General features: G+C 43.8%; 1 protein-coding gene across 4 annotated transcripts in view; it reads left to right on the top strand.

The window, feature by feature from the left end:
• Positions 1-20,713, top strand: part of CSNK2A1 (casein kinase 2 alpha 1) — an 80,447-nt gene that overhangs the window by 37,506 nt on the left and 22,228 nt on the right. For all 4 annotated transcript variants that reach the window (XM_070420090.1, XM_070420089.1, XM_070420088.1 and 1 more), the window contains 9 exons: positions 754-855; positions 1,369-1,419; positions 2,702-2,761; positions 4,227-4,310; positions 11,104-11,214; positions 14,042-14,143; positions 15,860-15,960; positions 17,156-17,304; positions 20,386-20,472. In XM_070420090.1, coding sequence (XP_070276191.1) covers positions 754-855; positions 1,369-1,419; positions 2,702-2,761; positions 4,227-4,310; positions 11,104-11,214; positions 14,042-14,143; positions 15,860-15,960; positions 17,156-17,304; positions 20,386-20,472 — 847 coding nt within the window. The remainder of the gene's footprint in view (positions 1-753; positions 856-1,368; positions 1,420-2,701; positions 2,762-4,226; positions 4,311-11,103; positions 11,215-14,041; positions 14,144-15,859; positions 15,961-17,155; positions 17,305-20,385; positions 20,473-20,713) is intronic.

A 20,713-nucleotide genomic window follows, 5' to 3' on the forward strand; every position in this document is an offset into this window, starting at 1 on the left:
TATTAAGGGACTCTGCAGAGTGGTCTTTTTAGAATAGAGAAATGAATTCATTTATAGGAATACTGGTCATAAGGCTAGCTAGATTCTATCCCAGTAATATTCTGAGATCTCATATACTTCACTTGATTCTTATAACAATCTTATGAGATAAGTACTCATATTGATCATTTTTCCCAGGTGAAGGCTTAGAGAGGTCATGTAACTTACCCATAGGCATACAGCCAGCAGGTCATGAAAGTAGGATTTACATTAGGCATTTTTTACTCCAAAGCCCACATTTAACCCACAAGTTTATGCTGCACAAAGATGGTTTGGCCTTTCTTGATGTTGGTACTGTTCCCCTAATCTCTGTTGGGTGTTTATTTATAGACTTAAAAGAAGAAATAGAAAAAGTCTGTTTCATTCTAATTGGTAAAAAGATTTTTCAAGATTACCATTTATAGTATTAGTATTACCATTTATAATCCTAGTTTGTATAGTTGTAAAGAGTTAACATTTTAAGACTGATGATTGGAATTAAATGCTAATTCTGCAAAGGTCTAATCTTTGGAATGGAAATCTTTTTTCTTTCAATTCAACATTTTCTAAGTAACCCACAGAATGCCTGTCATAGGGCTAGGAGAAGGGGATTCAGAGATGAATCTGACACATTTCCTTCTTTCAAGGAGCTCATAAATATGTATGTATTAGATTATCTATTGAAATATCCTGAAATACTTTATTTCACTGATGTACGAACTTTTACTCTTTCAGCCAGTAAAGAAGAAGAAAATTAAGCGTGAAATAAAGATTTTGGAGAATTTGCGAGGCGGTCCCAACATCATCACACTGGCAGACATTGTAAAAGACCCTGTGGTAAGTATAGTATGTGCTGGCAAGGCCCACCAGGGCTGAGGTGGTGTTTGACTCAGAGCACAGCTGGCCTCTCTCTGTTCCCCCCTCTACTGTTAAGTCCTGATTTAAAAGTGCTTAATCAGTTATAGCATTTAACTAGTTTGGGTCTTTCTTTCAAAGAGACCTCCACCCACAGACTATTTCTTATTCTTCTAGGATAAGAGACTGATAGCACTGGAAACTGAAATGTGTTAATCCATTTTGCAAACTCAGGTCCGATGCCGATGGGCGATGGGCGCATTGTCGGGCTGCCTAGAGCCTGGTGAGACTTCAGCTCCATGTCTTCTGTTTGAAATCCATCCCAAAAATGACCTAAGTGTGGTGATCAGAGAGGGGGGAGGGCTTGTAGCAATAGAGGGATTCCTACTACTGAGGCGAGGACTGCCAAATTCACCACGTAGCATCCGCAAGCATTGTGCTCATTAAAGCTGCCAGGGCTTTTGCTAATGTGTGTTTTCTTTTTCTTTTCCCTAGTCACGAACTCCTGCCTTGGTTTTTGAACATGTAAACAACACAGACTTCAAGGTATAATATATAACCAATCTTTTCAAGCTGTTGGGTTTTTAGACTACATAGAAAGCCTTTTAGGGATATTAGTATTAGAAGAACTTCCTTCCAACTTGCTTAAAAGAGCTTTTCATCTTCACAGTGTTAAATTATAAGATAGAAATACTGCTGTACAAACTGCCACTTTCCACATCTTGGCATTTTACACTTTTATTTGTTGTGTGCTCTCTTTAATAGCCAAATACATTTACTTTTCACCACCTTTACCATTCATTTAACAGTTTCCCCTGATGTCAAACGTAATGAAAGCAATAACACATGTTCAGTCGAGATCTGTCCGTGGGCATTTTACTTTGAAATGGCAGTGTTCAAGGAGGAATGTATTGTGTATGAAAAGCAAAGTCTTCTTATACCTTAGGATTCCTCTGGGTTAGGGTGGTATAAATTCTGCTACGACACATACTTCTACAACCGATCTCTGACTTCCCGCCCATCCAGCAGCCTACTTCAAACAATTCTCAATTCTAGTACCAAAAAAAAAAAATACGGACACTCTCTTCAGTTTCAAGTTGTAAGGTATTTGACTCGCCTTTGAACCAATTCAGTATGAAGAATTTTAGATATCAATAAATGGGTGAATTCTTTTGCTGAAATAAGGAAAAAAGGAACTGTTTTAGAAACAGAGCAATAACTTCAAAGAAAACGTCAGATGACGTCACTAACCATTTAATGATATGTGCATGTGTTGTTTTTTTGTTTTTTTTAAAGACCATAACTCTTTGGAAGCTGGAAAGGATACATAACAGTTGTTCAGAGTTTATTTCAAATTGGGAGAGGAATAATTCTGTTAAATTGGCTTGACAGATTTGGCAGCGAGCCATCTGCATACTCACTGGTGATCTGCAGATGAGGTAGTTTCCTACTAAGGAGGCTGTGTATTTGCCAAAATGCCTTTTTTGAGAAGGTCTGGAGGTAAATGAAAAGCAAACTTGATTGCAAATGTATATCAGTGCATATTACTTACAGTTTATTTATAGATAAACTGGTATATTCCCAACAGTGAATTTTAGCTTCAGAAATACAAGTTAAGTAATTCTTGACTTTTGCATATACAGTTAAAGACTCAGCGTATCTCTTTAAAGGCAATGTTATGTTGAAGAAGTAGAGACTGGTGTAGATACAGATCTTGGAATGATGGCAAATGAGCCAAGTCTTGGTTTGAATTACTACAAATGAAGATGAGAAATTGCCTTCCATTAGCAGTATTTCATGGCTCAAATGTTGCATTTGTCTTTAACAGCAATTATACCAGACGTTAACAGACTATGATATTCGGTTTTACATGTATGAGATTCTGAAGGTAAGGGAACTTTGAATACTAAATACTTTTAGATTGATCTTACCTTTGTTAAATAACTCAAATGACTATAGAAAAGCTAGTGAATTAACTTTTAAAATATGTTGAAAGAAGGGGCCTTTTCATGTAAGTTTTTAATAAGTTAATAGCATCAGAACTCTTCTGCTAATGTAAGGGGTATGGAATAGGGTCTAGTAGGAATATAATTTAGAATGGTTTGGAAAGAGAGCTGGGGCCCCATAAATATTTGTAATCTCAATTTTGCTCTTATGAAAGTTAACAGTTAAATTATTCAAACTTGTAAAAATATCTCCAGATGTGTTGGCTTCTGGTATACTTTATTTCACTTAAAATTGAACAAGTAAAACAAGAAACTTCCTCAGCTGTCAAAGGGTCGTTGTTTTAAGATTACATAAATCACTGCTTAGAGATTGCTGATTTAGAGTGGACTTTGACTTCTAAAGTGGGATCACCAAATTATCTTCCTCCTAGTAGTCACAAGATCAACTTTATATATGAGAAAATTGCTAAGAGTTGGCTAAAGTTTCTTATGAAATGAGGGTTGATGTAAAGCCTTTATTTGAACCTTAGAAGTACCTTGAAGAGACTATGCCAGTAGAGATATTTGATCTTCCTATTGGCTCATGCAGTCTTGTGGCAAGTAGGACTTCATGAAGTTAAGGATATGCTTGACTAGTCCTAGGAACCATAGGAACTCAAGTTGCCCTTTAAAAAGGACAAGAATTTGGCCAATGACATCAGCTGATCTAAAAGCCAGGATTAGCAAATCCCAAAGGTTGTACCACTCAGTTCACCTTAGTTTGAGTTTGGACATGGTTTTCAGATTAGATTTGATGTCATAAAACAGGAGTTGGCAAGCATCAGTACAGGGATAAACAGTAAAAATTTTGGCTTTGTGGTCCATAGGGTCTTTCTCAAGCTACTCAGCTCTGTTGTCGTACGAAAGCGGCTACAGACAGCATGCAAATAGGTGTGGCTGTGTTCCAGTAAAATAAACATTCACAAAAACAGGCATCAAGCAATATATGGGCCATGGGCCTCTACTGTAAACACTTAGCTGCTAAAGAATTATTGTTCTTTGAAGAACACTTTGTAGTATAGATCAGTTTTCTTCTTTTGAGGGGCCTATGCTTATGAAAATAATCCAGGCTTTATATAAGGGAGAAAAATTGGAAGTGATGCAATTGGTGTCACTTTGGGTCTTTTTGAAGAGAAAGGATGTTGTAACAACAGTGTAAGAACAGAACTTGAAGTTCAGAGGCCATGAGTTTGATTTTAGGATCTTGAGCAAGTCTGAGAAATAGCTGTGAGAGTGATTGTCCTAACCCTGACTCCCAGGGGTGTTTTGAGACTAGAAAGAAAACTATAGAGGAAAAGTAAAAAGCTTTAACTAGAAAATCACTCATATGCAAGCTTTTGTTTTTGTTTTTACCTATTTCTCTTACAGGCCCTGGATTATTGTCATAGCATGGGAATTATGCACAGAGATGTGAAGCCCCATAATGTCATGATTGATCATGAGCACAGAAAGGTAATGTGATAGACTGACAAATCTTTTCCTGCCTGATAGAGTGAACAGCCCATCTTCAACACTTTATCCCTAGCATCTGTTACAGTCCCTGGTACCTATTAGGCACTTGACACATATTTGGTGAATGAATAAATTAACTAATCAGAATGTTTAAACCTTTATTTTTTTAAAAAATACATTTTATTGATTTTTTACAGAGAGGAAGGGAGAGAGACAGAGAGTCAGAAACATCGACGAGAGAGAAACATCGATCAGCTGCCCCCTGCACACCTCCTACTGGGGATGTGCCTGCAACCAAGGCACATGCCCCCGACCGGAATCGAACCCGGGACCTTCCAGCCCACAGGTTGACACTCCATCCACTGAGCCAAACCAGTCAGGGCAAGAATGTTTAAACCTTTATTCATATTCCTAATGATACTATCAAGAAGGATGCCCTGGCCAATGTGGTCCAGTGGATAGAGCATCAGCTCCTGCACTAAAGGGTCACAGGTTCAATTCTTGGTCATGGGCACGTACCTGGGTTGCAGGTTCCATTCCTGGCACCAGTCTGGAAGCATGCGGGAGGCAACCAATTGATGTGTCTCTCTCACATTGATGTTTCCTCTATGTCTCTCTCCCTCTCCTGTCTCTCTCCCACTCCCTTCCCCTTCCACTCTATAAAAAAAAAAACAATGAAAAAAATATCCTCAGGTGAGGATTAACAACAACAAAAAGAATACTGTCAAGAAGGAAACATTTTCCCTAACCGGTTTGGCTCAGTGGATAGAGCGTGGGCCTGCGGACTCAAGGGTCCCAGGTTCGATTCCGGTCAAGGGCATGTACCTTAGTTGCCGGCACATTCCCAGTAGGAGGTGTACAGGAGGCAGCTGATCGATGTTTCTAACTCTCTATCCCTCTCTTCCTCTCTGTAAAAAATCAATAAAATATGTTTAAAAGAAAAAAAAGAAGAAGGAAACATTAGAATAATGGGCAAATCAGTTTTGGGCATGGAACCCGACTTCTGGTTTTATTTATTGAATAACTAGTATCTGGGAAACTCCTTTCTTCTTTGCTTCCTCTCTCTTACCTGTATAACAGGTATAATAATATTTGCTCTGCATGCCACTAGGTTAATGTGAGAATTAAGTGTGCACAGTTGTGAAATAGATGAAGTATTTAGCAAGTACAAGTGCTATTAATGAGAGTTCTACTGAACTCATGCTTTATAATATTTCAGTTTTGTAAGATAACCAAGCGTACCTTTTGTAAGTAGTGATGACTCTCTGTTGTAGACTTTGGAGATGTACAGGATTTGTTCATTCAACTAAAATTTTTTTAGATACACACTATGCATGGTATTGTTCTAGAGGCAGGGGATATATGCTTGAAGCAGATAGTAAAAAATTCTTGTCCATAAGGAGCTTGCCTTTGCAGGTATGCTGTGAGGCCAGAAAGTTAAAAGTGATGTGGAAGAGCAATAAGTCAGGAATAGGAAAGAGCAGGGGATGTTGTGGTTTTAAATAAGGGGTAAAGGGAAGATTTCATTGGGAAGTTGACATATTTAGAGAACACTTGAGGGCATCAGCCATGCAACCTTAGGAAGAAATATGTCCCGGTAGAGGATGCAAAGTTCTGAGGCAAAAATGTGCCTGGCTTGTTGGAACAGTGGCAAGGATATACAGTAGAGACAGGGATGGGGAGTGGGAGTGGGATGAGAGAGGTAAAGAAAGCCAGGTCATGTAAAACCTTAAATATTGTCTGAACTTTTCTCTAAAGATGCAGAGCTTTTGCAGGGTTTGTGGAAAGGGTGGACAAGCTCTCACTTGGCATTTTTAAAGTTTACTACACATATATTAGAATAACTTAAAAAACAGCGCAATACCAAATGCTGGCAAGGATGCAGAAAAATTCAATCTCTCATACATTGTTGGTGGGAATGTAAAGTGGCACAGCCATTTTGGAAAATGCCAGCCTATTGTTTTATAGTTTGTTGGTTTCTTTAAAAGCTAAACAAACAACGCCAGCTGGAGTGGGTCAGTTGGTTGAGCATCATCCCGTTCACTGGAAGGTTACCGGTTCAATTCCAGGTCAGGGCACATGCCCAGTTTGTGTTTCTAGTCCCCAATATTTTCTCTCTCACATCGATATTTCTCTCTTTCCCTTCAATTCTCTCTAAAATCAATTTTAAAGAAAAGACATTACAAATAAAAAAGACATATTACAAATACAAATATGCTGTGTGTAAACAAACATGCTTACCAAACAATCCAGCAGTGACATTTATTCCAGAGAAACCAAACCTTAGGTCTGCACAAAAACCTGTATATGAATGCAGCTTTATTCCTAATAGTTGAAAATTAGGCCCTAGCTGGTTTGGCTCAATGGATAGAGCATCGGCCTGTAGCCCGAAGGGTCCCAGGTTCGATTCCGGTCAAGGGCAGGTAGCTTGGTTGCAGGCTTCTCCTGGGCCCTGGTCAGGGCACATGCAGGAGTCAGTCAATTGATGTGTTTCTCTCATATCGATGTTTCTGTCTTTCCCTCTTTATTAATTTAAAAAGACTATTTTTAAAAAAAAAGAAAATTGGGAGGCAAATGTCCTTCAGTGAGTGAATGTTTAATCCAACAGGTATATCTATATCATGTAGTGTTATTACTGAATAGTATTACTCAGGAATAAAAAGGAATGAACTATTACTGATAATGCAACAACTTGATTGGATCTCATGCTGAGTGGGGGAAAAAAAAGTTGTGCTGATTTTTCCATTTATAATACATTCTCAAAGTCATAGAGCTAGAGAATAGGGGTTGCCAGGGGTTAGAAAGTGGAAAAGTAATAGCAAAAGGGACATCTGTGATGATGGAATAGTTCTGTATCTTATGGTAGGAGTTACCCGAATCTACACATGATAAAGTTACATAGAACTACACACACACACACACACCAGCATGTAAAACTAGTGAATAATGAGGTTTGTCTGTGGACTGTGCCAATGTCAGTTTCCTGGTTTTGAGTTGTACCATTAGGAAATGTAAAGTTGGGTGAAGGGTACACAGAATTCGCAACTTACTATATATTTATAATAATTTTAAAAATATAAAGCATTTAAAAGGGATCATTCTGGCCCTAGCCAGTTTGGCTCAGTGGATAGAGCATCGGCCTGTGGACTGAAGGGTCCCAGGTTCAATTCTGGCCAAGGGCATATGCCCAGGTTGTGGGCTCGATCCCCAGTAAGGGGTGTGCAGGAGGCAGCCAATCAATGATTCTCTCTCATCGATGTTTCTTATCTCTCCCTCTCCCATCCTCTCTGAAATCAATAAAGATATACTTCTAGCCCTAACCAGTTTGGCTCAGTGGATAGATCGTCAGCCTGCGGACTGAAGGGTCCCAGGTTCGATTCCAGTCAAGGGCATGTACCTTGGTTGCAGGCACATCCCCAGTGGGAGGCGTGCAGGAGGCAGCTGATCGATGTTTCTCTCTCATTGATGTTTCTAACTCTCTATCCCTTTCCCTTCCTCTCTGTGAAAAATCAATAAAATATATATTTTTAAAAATAGATATACTTTTAAAAAAATAATAAAAGGGATCATTCTGGTTGCTGTGTAGAGAATAGAGGGCAAGAGTGAAAGCAGCTTGACAAGTTAGGAGAAGAGGCTACTTCAGTACATCAGACAAGAGATGGTGGTGGCATGAACCAGGGCAGTAGCAGTGGAAGTGATGATGATGGTCAGAATATGATCCAACAAGATTTGTTGACAGATTAGATAGATGTTGAGTGTAAGGGAGACAAGAGTCCAGGGTGAAGTGTTTTTGGCCTGAATGATAGGGTGAATGGAATTACCTTTAACTGACAAGGCAGAGGCTGTGGGAGAAAGGGAATGATTAGGTTTAGCTCTGAGATGTTTGCTAGGTGATCAGAGAGGCAGAGATGGCTGGTAGAAAACATGGGCTAGAGGAGCGGTCACCAACCTTTCAGACCTCATGAGTGGTCTGTGGACCACCAGTTGGTGACTGCTGAGCTAGAGAGTATAAGTAAGAAATGCTGATATGCTGTGTGTGAAGCCATGGGGCTAGAAATACTCATCTGGGAGTACTTGTTGCTTAAAAAAAAAAAAGAAGAAGAAGAAGCTCGGGGATAGCTCTGAAGCACTTTTTTTAAGGGGTTGGAGAGAAAGACTGTAAAAATAATTATACTTTCGCCCTGACTGGCTTGGCTCAGTGGATAGAGCGTCGGCCTGCGGACTGAAGGGTCCCAGGTTCGATTCCCGGTCACAGGCATGTACCTCGGTTGCGGGCACATCCCCAGTACGGGGCGTGTAGGAGGCAGCTGATTGATGTTTCTCTCTCATCGATGTTTCTAACTCTCTATCTCTCTCCCTTCCTCTCTGTTAAAAAAAAAAAAATCAATAAAATATATATTTTTTAAAAATATATATACTTTCATATCTTTTGTTGTAATTCCCTTTGTTCACCAAAACAATGAAGACACTGTACCTAGTTAACAGTGACAAATTAGTCACACTCTAGTACCCACAATTCAAATCATGCTTATGTTTTACACAATGGGAATATAAGATTGCCTCTTGACTGTGCTAGTACTTTTTCCACTTTCAGGATACATTTTGGTAAAAGGCCATTTTGTGCGGCTTTTCTCTTACTTCATTCACTAGTTTAAGTTTAAAAAATTTGGCTCTCAAAAGAAATTTCAATCGTTGTACTTACTGTTGATATTTGGCTCTGTTGACTAATGAGTTGGCCGACCACTGATGTTAGAGCATCATCCTGATGTGTCAAGGTTGCGGGTTTGATCCCCAGTCATAGCACATAAAAGAAGCAACCAATGAATGCATAAATAAGTGGAAAACAAATTTCTCCCTCCCCTTCTCTCCCACTTTTTCTCCCCCCTCCCCGCGCCCCCCAAAAAAATAAAGTAAAATATTTTTAAAGATTTGTGGGTTCTATTAAAGCAGTATATCTGAGGTTTAGGGAGGGACTAAAGGCAATGGTTGGTTGTACTTGATAATTAGAAAAGACTTCAGTGAGGACCTAACTTAACCAATAGGAGTCTAGGAAAAGCCTAGACATTCTCCTCAGCTGAGCAGTTTAAGACATTTGCAGAAGCCACAAAATGAAATTGTCTTTCAGTGGGTCTCCCTGGAGCACAAGAATTAAGTCATGAGAACTATCTGTCAAGCTAAACAGGGTTTTCCAAAAAGTTCGATTTTCATCTTAAATACAGGGGTTGGCAAAACTAGGTTTACAGTTGTGGGTATCTGAATCACAGTTTATTCCTGTATTATTTATTCTTGTATTATATTTTTCCATATGAAAACTGTAAATCTACTTTTGATGTTCCCCCTTCCACCCACCCCCCGTATAATAGGTAGTCACTGAAGGGGTTTTAATTTAAAGTTACATGGCTGGTATCTTCGTATATAATAAAAGGCTAATATGTAAATTGACCCAACGGCGATTGACCAATCACTATGATGCTTACTGACCACCAGGGGGCAGACGCTCAATTCAAGAGCTGCCCCCTGGTGGGCAGTGCATTCTCACAAGGGGAGCACCACTCAGCCAGAAGCCGGGCTCATGGCTGGTGAGTGCAGCGGCAGTGGCAAGACCTCTCCCGCCTCCGCGGCAGTGCTAAGGATGTCTGACTCACATGAGTCGGACATCCCCCAAGGGCTCCCGGACCGTGAGAGGGTGCAGGCCGGGCTGAGGGACGACCCCACCCCCCAAGTGCACAAATTTCGTGCACAGGGCCTCTCGTCTATGTATATAAAAGCCTAACTGGCCGTTACGATGGAACAACCCGTCACAATGACGTGCACTGACCACCAAGGGGCAGATGCTTAACACAGGAGCTGCCGCAGGCCCCCATCACCCAATCAGGGCAGGGCCCTGGGTTGAGACAGGGAACTGGGGGGTGGGTGTCAGCAACCAACCTTCTGTGGCACCTGGGCGGGGGGCTTAGACCTCTCGCCAGCTACCTGGGGGCAGGGTTGACAGAGGTGCAGTGAGAATGCGGGGTGTTCGCTAAGCTTGCTTGAACTCCCACTGCTACGCTCCCCTGGGATGCCAGGGCTCGGGCACCGGGGAAGTCCCCGCACTCAGGTTCTGGGCACCCATGAGAAGCCCGCCCTGCACCCGAGTAGCCTCTTCCTGGTGAGCCGGGCTGCAGAGGCCAATCAGGCTCCCCATGGGTTTGCGCAGGAGCCAGTCTGCGAGGCCGGCCAGAGGGGAGCGCACTGCCCACCCAGCTTCTGTGTGGCACCACTGGGCGGCCCAGATGCCCACGCTGCGCCCCGGCCCACAGCGTCTGGGCATGCTCACTGCATCTTCGTGTAGGGACTTGGGCACCGTGACTCAGGTTGAGGTGGGCGCACAGGGGCCTGGTGGCCCAGGTGCTGCCCAGGACCGAAAGGTCAGCTGGGACCTGCCCTTCCACGCCAGACCCTCGCACTTCAATCGCCAGCCAGGCCTAGGGACCGCACCTATGCATGAATGTTGTTCACCGGGCCTCTAGTTTTTAAAAGTACCCTAAAGGCAATGTAGCAGTGGTTCTCAACTTTCCTAATGCCGCGACCCTTTAATACAGTTCCTCGTGTTGTGGTTACCCCCAACCATAAAATTGTTTTCGTTGCTACTTCATAACTGTAATTTCGCTACTGTTATGAATCGTAATGTAAATATCTGATATGCAGGATGTATTTTCATTGTTTGCAGCCCACAGGTTGAGAACCACTGCAATGTATGGAATAGCTTGGAAGATAAAATTGCTTATGATTTATTCTCTTTTTTTTCTTTCAGCTACGGCTAATAGACTGGGGTTTAGCTGAGTTTTACCATCCTGGCCAAGAATATAATGTCCGAGTTGCTTCTCGATACTTCAAAGGTCCTGAGCTACTTGTAGACTATCAGGTGAGAAGAGAACCCCAAATAAAATTTCTGCCTTAGCTCTGGTCAGTGTCGCTCAGTAATTATAGCGTCAGCCCCAAACGAAAAGGTGGCATGTTTGATTCCTGGTCAAGGGCACTTACCTGGGTTGCAGGTTTGATCCCTAGCCCAGGTCAAGGCAAGTGCAGGAGGCAACTAATCAGTGTGTGTGTGTGTGTGTGTCTCTCTTTTTCTCCGCCCCTCCCTCCCTTCCACTCTCTCTGAAATGGAAAAAAAATCCTCAAGTGAGAATTAACAAAGTTTCTGTTCTATGCTTATTTTGTACATAATTTGCAAAAGCTGTCATTTTGAGTAGGTTACTTATACATGTCCATGGCTGTCCCTTTTATATAAATGTAAAATATGAATTGAGAATAGGTTTAACCAACCTAAGGACTAAACTAAAAAGTGCTCTCAAGATTTTCATAAATTGTATCTATCTACACTAATAAAAGACAAAGATGCTAATTGGCCATACCTTTACTGTGCTCCCCAAGCCACGCCCACCAGCCAATCAGAACGACTATATGCAAATTAATCCAACCAAGATGGCGGCCAGCAGCCACGGAGCTGGAGCAAGCAGGAGGCTTGGTTGCCTGGGTGATAGAGGAAGCCAAGCTTCCCACCTGCCCTGAGCCGGCTGTGGCCTCCGCTCATGGCAACAAAGTTTCAATTATAGAAGATAAATAAAGCCCAGATACATGCTTCCAGCCAGCCTCCACTGGGAGGTTGGGTGGCTGGGGGCCGTGGCCAGTCTGCATACAGACATCAGCCCCTCACCCAGGCTGGCCAGGGACCCCAGGGGGAGTCCCTACCCTGAAGGGGCTGTGGCCAGCCTACAAACAGCCATCAGCCCCTCACCCAGGCTGGCCAGGCACCCCAATGGGACCCCCACCCTGATCCAGGACACCCTTCAGGGCAAACCAGCCGGCCCCCACCCATGCATCAGGCCTCTGTCCTATATAATAAAAGTGTAATATGCAAATTGACCCTAACAGCAGAGCGACTGGGAATCACCGGTCACTATGACACACACTGACCACCAGGGTGCAGATGCTCAATGCAGGAGCTGCCCCCTGGTGGTCAGTGCGCTCCCACAGGGGGAGCTCTGCTCAGCTGCAAGCCAGGCTGACGGCTGCCAGTACAGCGGTGGTGGTGGGAGCCTCTCCTGCCTCCTCAGCAGCGCTAAGGATGTCCGACTGCAGCTTAGGCCTGCTCCCCGCTGGCAAGTGGACATCCCCCGAGGGCTCCCGAGCTGCCAGAGGGATGTCTGACTGCTAGCTTAGGCCCAATCCTCCAGGGAGCGGGCCTAAGCCAGCAGGTGGTCATCCCCTGAGGGGTCCCAGACTGTGAGAGGGCACAGGCCGGGCTGAGGGACCCCCCGAGTGCACAATTTTTTGTGCACCAGGCCTCTAGTATACATATAAAAACCCAGCAACCAGAACACCAGAATGACTGGAACCACCGGTAGCTATGATGCCCACTGCAGCTGGCCAACCGGCCTGAGAGGGAGTGGGGCCAGCTGGCCAACCACCTGCGGCCCCTTCCAGTAGTTGGCAAATTGGCTCTCGAGCCACATGCGGCTCTTTGGCCCCTTGAGTGTGGCTCTTCCACAAAATACCGACTTCTGCGTATGTGCCGCAAAGTTTCAATCGCATTGTACGTGCGCGCCCGCACGTGGTGTTTTGTGAAAGAGCCACATTCAAGGGGCCAAAGAGCCGCATGTAGCTCGCGAGCCGCAATTTGCCGGCCCCACCCCTGATCGGCCCCAATCCGGGCGGGCCAGCTGGACCCCGCCTGTGTACAAATTCGTGCACCAGGCCTCTAGTTCTATATATAAAGACCTTCCCTTTACTAAAAAAGCCCTCTTCTCACAGAAACAAAATCCTTGGTAGTACCTTTCATGCCCAGTCCTCCCAGATGTTTTCAGATACTTTAAAAAGTAAGACTGGCCCTGGCCGGTTTGGCTCAGTGGATAGAGCGCCAGCCTGAGGAGTGAAGGGTCCCAGGTTCGATTCCGGTCAAGGGCATGTACCTTGGTTTCGGGCACATCCCCAGTGGGGAGTGTGCAGGAGGCAGCTGATCGGTGTTTCTCTCTCATCGATGTTTCTGACTCTATCCCTCTCCCTTCCTCTCTGTAAAAAATCAATAAAATATATGTATATTTAAAAAAAAAAAAAGTTAAAACTGTCCTAGAAATTATTTTTCTAGGATCCTGAGGATATAACCCTGAGTTTGAACATTTTGTGCATAAAAATATTTCTTTTAAAAAAAAAAGTATTGCTTTTTTTTGAGAAATACTGATTTTTGTTCCACTTATTCATGCACTCAGTGATTGATTCTTATATGTGCCCTGACTGGGGATTGAACCCACAACCTTGGCATATCAGGATGATGCTATAACCAACTGAGCAACATGACCAGGGCCAAAAATATTCTTTATGATATTATTTATAATTATTTGTATTATTAAACAAAACATTATCCTATTATAGGGAAATTAAAGATTAAATTCTGAAACATTTATGCAATAAAATAATGTTACACATTAAATGGTTTCCAGAGGCTAACAACTTGAGATGTTTTTATGTGAGTGAAAATGGTAATTCAAGGTAATATGTACAGATTGTTTTAAAATGGGGGGAAATGCATAGAAGAAAAATTGAAGAATGTATATGAAGATGTTATTGGTTTTTGGACATTTTAGTGGAGTGAATTTTTTTAAATAGTAATTTTTTATTTGGAAAGTACAAGATAATTTATTCTTATCATTTCATTTATAACTTACTTTTTTTTTTTAACTTCAATGCAGATGTACGATTATAGTTTGGATATGTGGAGTTTGGGCTGTATGCTGGCAAGTATGATTTTTCGGAAGGAGCCATTTTTTCATGGACATGACAATTATGATCAGGTGATACATGTTGTTCTCATTAGGCAACTTACTGGGCTAACCTAGTGATGATGAGATCTAGCTACTTAGTAGAAACTGGTGGATTTTGCTAAAATATAGATGCCCATCCCAATCTTTTAGAGTGAGACCCTAGAATAATTTTCAATTCAAGGCTTATTCAGTCAGCCCAACATTGATTCTCATATTGGTGTTTTGGGAGCTACCGTTCACTCTAGCCTTTTGAAATCACTGAGTTTTTCCCCTAGTCTTTTGATTTGTTTGCTTGTTTCATTGTAAATTATACATGTAAAATGGACATTACCTTAGAATCCTTTAATGTGAGTTTTCACTAAAGTTGGGAATATTTTCTTCAACATGTTGATTTATATATGGTATTTCTATGATCCTTTTGTCTCTTTTTTAATATATTTTTACTGATTTCAGAGAGGAAGAGAGAGGGGGAGAGATAGAAACGTTAATGATGAGAGAGAATCATTGATTGGCTGCCTCCTGCACGCCCCCCACTGGGGGCCGAACCTGCAACCCTGGGTATGTGCCCTTGACTGGAATTGAACCTGGGACCCTTTGGTCCACAGGCCGACGCTCTATTCACTGAGCCAAACCAGCTAGGGCTCCTTTTGTATCTCTATATGGATTGAGTTGGTGTATGTCAGTAGAAATATAGATGATGTTTTTTAAACTAGCTCCACTTCCCCTTGAAGATCAGTTAAAATCAACAAGTCTTTATGAGGCGCCATGCAGGGTTGGGGAAGACTTCTTTCTTTTTTCTTTTTTAATATATTTTATTGATTTTCACAGAGTGGAAGGGAGAGGGATAGAGAGTTAGAAACATCGATCAGCTACCTCCTGCACACTCCCTACTGGGGATGTGCCCGCAACCAAGGTATATGTCCTTCACCGGAATCGAACCTGGGACCCTTGAGTCCGCAGGCTGACGCTCTATCCACTAAGCCAAACCAGTTAGGGCTTTCTTTTCTTTCTTTCTTTTTTTCTTTTTTTTTTTTTAAGTTTAGTTTAGCCCTGGCCTGTGTGGCTGAGTGGTTGAGCGTCCATCCAGGCACTAAGAGGTCACTGATTCAATTTCCAGTCAGGGCACATGCTGGATTTGGGGCTCAATCCAAACCCAGGGGCATGCAAGAGGCAGCTGATCAATAATGTTTCTCTCATCGGTGTTTCTATCTCTCCCTTCCCCTTCCTCTTTCTACAAAAAGTCAATAAAAACATATTTTTAAAAGTACTGAGGAAAAAGATTAGTCCAGCCTCTCAAATAGTTCATAGTCTAGTAAGGGAATCAAACATACAAGGAAATAAGTTACAGTTATAAATGTCAGAATAGAAACGTAGACAAGGTACAAAAGGCAGTTGTGGAAGTGAGTGGTCTGAGTGTACAAGGGGAATTTCCCAAAAGAAGTGACACCCTTAGCTGGGTTGTCAGGGTAAAAACATAAGACTTCATCTGGGAGACGTTTCAAGGGAAAGGAACCAGGTTATATCATTGTTTGTTTTTTCTTTTTTTACACCATCACATTGAGTTCTGATTTAGAGAATTTTGTGTGGAAATTATCCCTACGATACACAGAAATCTGAAGTAAATTGAGTGTATGTTCATACCTTGTAGCCACGATGATCCCTTGCTGTTAATCCAATCATGGCTGTTTGTTGATTTAATCTTGTAACATGATTGTTGTGTGGGTTTTTGTCTTTCTTCAATCCTAGTTGGTGAGGATAGCCAAGGTTCTGGGGACAGAAGATTTATATGACTATATTGACAAATACAACATTGAATTAGATCCACGTTTCAATGATATCTTGGGCAGGTGAGTCATAAAACAAAATCTATGCATCAAAAAATAGTTATGACCCTGGCCAGTGTGGCTCAGTTGGTTTGGCGTCATCCTGTGCACTGAAAGGTTGCCGGTTTGATTACTGGTCAGGGCACATACCAGATTGCAGGCTTGATTCCCCGGTGGGGGGCGTGCAGGAGGCAGCTGATCGATGTTTTGTTCTCACATTGATGTTTCTCTCCCTCTCACTTTCTCTCTCTAAAAACCAATAAAATATATTTCTTTAAAACTATTTAAAAAAAACAGTTACATCCTCTTTGCCAGCACTGCTAAAGCATCACTGGTCCTGTACTACAGGGTGCTGCTTGGGTGATTCTGTGATAAAATCACTGGCAGTTTTCCCAAATTCACTTACAGGACAGGTGTGGAGATTACTGTCAGAGGATTCCTGTAAAAGTAATGAAATGTAGATTCTAATAGAAGGGCTATAGTTGACTTAGCTTCTCCAAATGACAAAACCCTCTACAGCGGTTCTCAACCTGTGGGTCGCGACCCCTTTGGCGGTCGAACGACCCTTTCACAGGGGTTGCCTAAGACCATCCTGCATATCAGATATTTACATTACGATTCATAACAGTAGCAACATTACAGTTATGAAGTAGCAACGAAAATAATTTTATGGTTGGGTCACAACATGAGGAACTGTATTTAAAGGGCCAGAAGGTTGAGAACCATTGCAAGAGAAATAAATAGTAATAGGAAATGTATGTTTCTAGACTGATGTGCAGACAGACAATGAACAGACTCTGAAAATAGTGGCTAGGCACAATACAAAATCATTCACCACTTACCAGGAGGTGGACTTTCCTGATGCAAAGGCAGAGATGCCAGGAATGTGTGAGGGGATGGATGGGAAAGAGGCCTGGTGAGACTAGCCACCTGACCCTCCTTGCTGTGCAGAAGTATTCAGTATTGTAAAGGAACATGAATTATGGTTTATAAAATTGTGAGCACCCAGATTTCTCTTTTGTGCAACACTGCTGTTTTCAGTCTCTCCAGTTAGCTTGGTTGTCTCCCCAGTGACAGTATTATAAAACTGCTCTCTTGAGTTTTGATTTCTTTTTGCTAGTGGCTGGGCTCCTAGTCACTAAGGAAAATTTAGGAGTGAAATAAATGTTGGGCTTCTCTGCCCCTTGTTCATTTCTTATTATCCCTTTTGGCTCTGCAGACACTCCCGTAAGCGATGGGAACGCTTTGTCCACAGTGAAAACCAGCACCTTGTCAGCCCTGAGGCCTTGGATTTCCTGGACAAGCTCCTGCGATATGACCACCAGTCACGGCTCACTGCAAGAGAAGCCATGGAACACCCCTATTTCTGTGAGTCCAACTGTTCAATCCATAGAGCCTGTGCAGGCCTGCCCAGCAGACTGTACAAGACAAGGGAAAATATATGCTGTGAAGAAAACTGTGGACCCATGGTCCCGCCAGAAGAGAGTTGGAATCCCAGCTCTGCTTAGCCTGTGGCAAAGTTATTTCACCCACAGTGAGCCTTGGTTTCTTCAAATGAGGACAGTGATGGCAACTGTCTTACAGAATTGTTGGAAGGATTCTTGTCTGATAGTACTTAATACATGATTGTTCCTTAAAAAAACTGCTTTTCTTACTGTGTTAGTGACACTTCTCAGAGGTTAGCTAATAATGAACTAGAGGCCCAGTGCATGGATTCCTGCACCAGCGGGTGGGGTCCCTCCACCTGGCCTGTGGGGATCGGCTCTCCAACATCCCCTGAGGGGTCCCAGATTGCGAGAGGACGGTTCTCTGGTGACGAACCCCAGAATCAGGCTCCATCCTCTCTGGTTCCAGGTGTGTCACTCTAGAGCCGAGCTGCCAAGTCACCACAGCTTGCAGCTCCTGCATTGAGCATCTGCCCCCTGGTGGTCAGTGCACGTCATAGCTACTGGTTGGACTGTTGGATGGTTGCTTAGGCTTTTATATATATACTAGGGGCCCGGTGCACAAAAATTTGTGCACTGGGGAGGGGGTTTCCTCAGCCCAGCTTGCCCCCTATCACATACTGGGAGCCCTAGGGGATGTCCTACTACCTGCTCCCTGCTCCCCTTGGGGAGCGGGCCTAAGCCACAGTCTGGCCTCCCTTTGTGGAAGGTGACCGGGCTGATCAGGGGAAGGCAACAGCCCCATCACCCCTCTGCTGCAGCCACTGCCAGTCACCGCAGCCACCAAGGTGTTTTCATCAACACGGACTCCAGTCCCTTTACCATGAAAAAATGACAACTTTCTTTAGGCATTTTCAAGAAGTGTCTTTCATAGGACATGACATTTCTTTCTTTCTTTATCCTCACCTGGGGATATGTTTCCATTGATTTTTAGAGAATGTGGAAAAGAAAGGGAAAGACAGAGAGAAACATCAAAGTGAGAGGAACACTTTGATTGGTTGCCTCCTGCATGAGCCCTGACCTGGGCCGGAGCCAGGGAGGAACGTGCAACCTAGGTACATGCCCTTGGTCAGAATTGAACCCAGAATCTGCATTGGGCAGGCCGAGGCATTATCCACTGAGCCAAACTGGCTAGGACAGGATATGACATTTCTTAACCCTCCAGCAGCAGACCTTCATTTTTTTCTCCAGGAGTGTGGTAAAAAAAACCCTAGATCACTTTTTGGACTCTTATTACCCAAGTTACTAAGAATATTACCAGTGGCATACAGAGAGCTTAACCAATCAGAGGTCAGAAAAGGTGTTTCCTCTGTAGTTCACACCAATTGCTGGTTTGGCCCCTGCCCAGGCCTAACGCCTCTGGCGAGTCATTAGCCCTGGGCCAGGGCACCCTCAGCTCCAAGCCACCGTGGCCATCAAGGATCGCTGGCTGGCTGCGCCCGGGTTCGGGCCGCCACCACCATCAAGGATCACTGGCTGGCTCCTCCCCGGCCCAGGCCTAAAGCCTCTGGCCCAGGCATTAGGCCTGGGCCGGGGCACCCCCAGGTCCCCGCCACCGCAGCCATCAACGATCCCTGGCTGGCTCCTCCCTGACACAGGCCTAAAGCCTCAGGCCGAGGTTTTAGGCCTGGGCATCTCGCCGCCTCCGAAGATCGCTGTTGGCTGGCTCCTCCCCGGCCCAGGCCTAAAGCCTCTGCTCGAGGCTTTAGGCCTGGGCCGGGGCACCCCCAGCTCCCACCGCAGCTGATCGCTGGCTGGCTCCTCACCGCCCCAAGCCTAAAGCCGCAGCCGCCGCCGCCCCCACCGCGGAAGATCGCTGGCTGGCTCCTCCCCGGCCCAAGCCTAAAGCCTCTGCTCGAGGCTTTAGGCCTGGGCGGGGGCACCCCCAGCTCCCGCCGCAGCCGATCGCTGGCTGGCTGCTCCCTGACCCAAGCCTAAAACCTCAGGCCAAGGTTTTAGGCCTGGGCCAGGGCACCCCCAGCTCGCCGCCGCCGCGGAAGATCACTGGCTGGCTCCTCCCCGGCCCAAGCCTAAAGCCTCTGCTCGAGGCTTTAGGCCTGGGCCGGGGCACCCCCTGCTCCCACCGCAGCCGATGGCTGGCTGGCTCCTCACCGCCCCAAGCCTAAAGCCGCAGCCGCCGCCGCCCCCGCCGCGGAAGATCGCTGGCTGGCTCCTCACTGCCCCAAGCCTAAAGCCGGCCGCCATCTTGGCTGACAGTTAATTTGCATAAGGATATGCTGATTAGCCAATGGGAAGGGTAGCAGTTGTACGCTAATTACCATGTTTCTCTTTTATTAGTGTAGATATACATAGCCCTATATCTGTCCTGTCTCTGGTTATAATTTATTGGAGAGCCAAGGAAGCTTCAAAATCTTAACTGTATGAATACCTTGACTTAGGTTTGTGATATAGTTAACTGTGCTGTCCTGGGTGAAAATGTCAGTTAGACCCACTCCATCTCCACTGTGATGTTAGTTTCAACATTGGATTATTCCTTGGAGTGTTGGAGTGGTTTTATAGTGAACTGATTATGCGGTTGCCCAGTCTCTTGTATCTGAAGCAGAATGACCTGAAGTCTATGGTAATAGCACTAATTTGCACAAGTTATAACTTTGGCCTATTTGGTACCATGCTTAACCAGTTGAGTTGTGGGCTGCAGTAAGATCATTTCACTCTGATAATATATCACTCTAGGCTAGGTTAGATTATATTATCTTATTAAACCCTAACAGGATCAGTTTTGTTTTAAATTAGATCTACCATGGATAATTACCTCATCTTCCTACCATTTAATTTTATAGGTTGCCTTTACTAGTTTGACAGGAAAGATAATTCTATTTTCTATTACTTGTCTAATTCATGGTGAAGACAAGGCAGTTGCCACCTTAAGTTCTTCTGGGAATTATATGGAATATAAATAAGATTGAAAGCATGAACGTGACTGCTTTAAGATCATTAGTAATCGTTAAGCATAACAGAACTTAACATTTTTGTCTTTGTCTAGACACTGTTGTGAAGGACCAGGCTCGAATGGGCTCATCTAGCATGCCAGGAGGCAGTACGCCTGTCAGCAGCGCCAATATGATGACAGGTCAGTTCATTAGTGAATTTTTCTTTTCTTTTTTTTAAGCGGTAGAAGTCAATTATTCTTCCTTATTTGTGTTTTTGTGGCCTGATTTGGTCCCTGTTGTGACCTGATTTCTTGTGAACCTCCTCTTCTCTCTCTTATGATTACCTTATTGATATTGATATACTAACCTGTGCAGCTCTCTCCACTAGGCTTCAGGATGCTTTTGACATCTGACATACCTCAGTGACACTACTTTGAGTAG

This window comes from Myotis yumanensis, unplaced genomic scaffold (assembly GCF_028538775.1).
Source record: "Myotis yumanensis isolate MYYU_CA2020_CCGP unplaced genomic scaffold, mMyoYum1.0.hap1 SCAF_7, whole genome shotgun sequence".
Taxonomy (NCBI): domain Eukaryota; kingdom Metazoa; phylum Chordata; class Mammalia; order Chiroptera; family Vespertilionidae; genus Myotis; species Myotis yumanensis.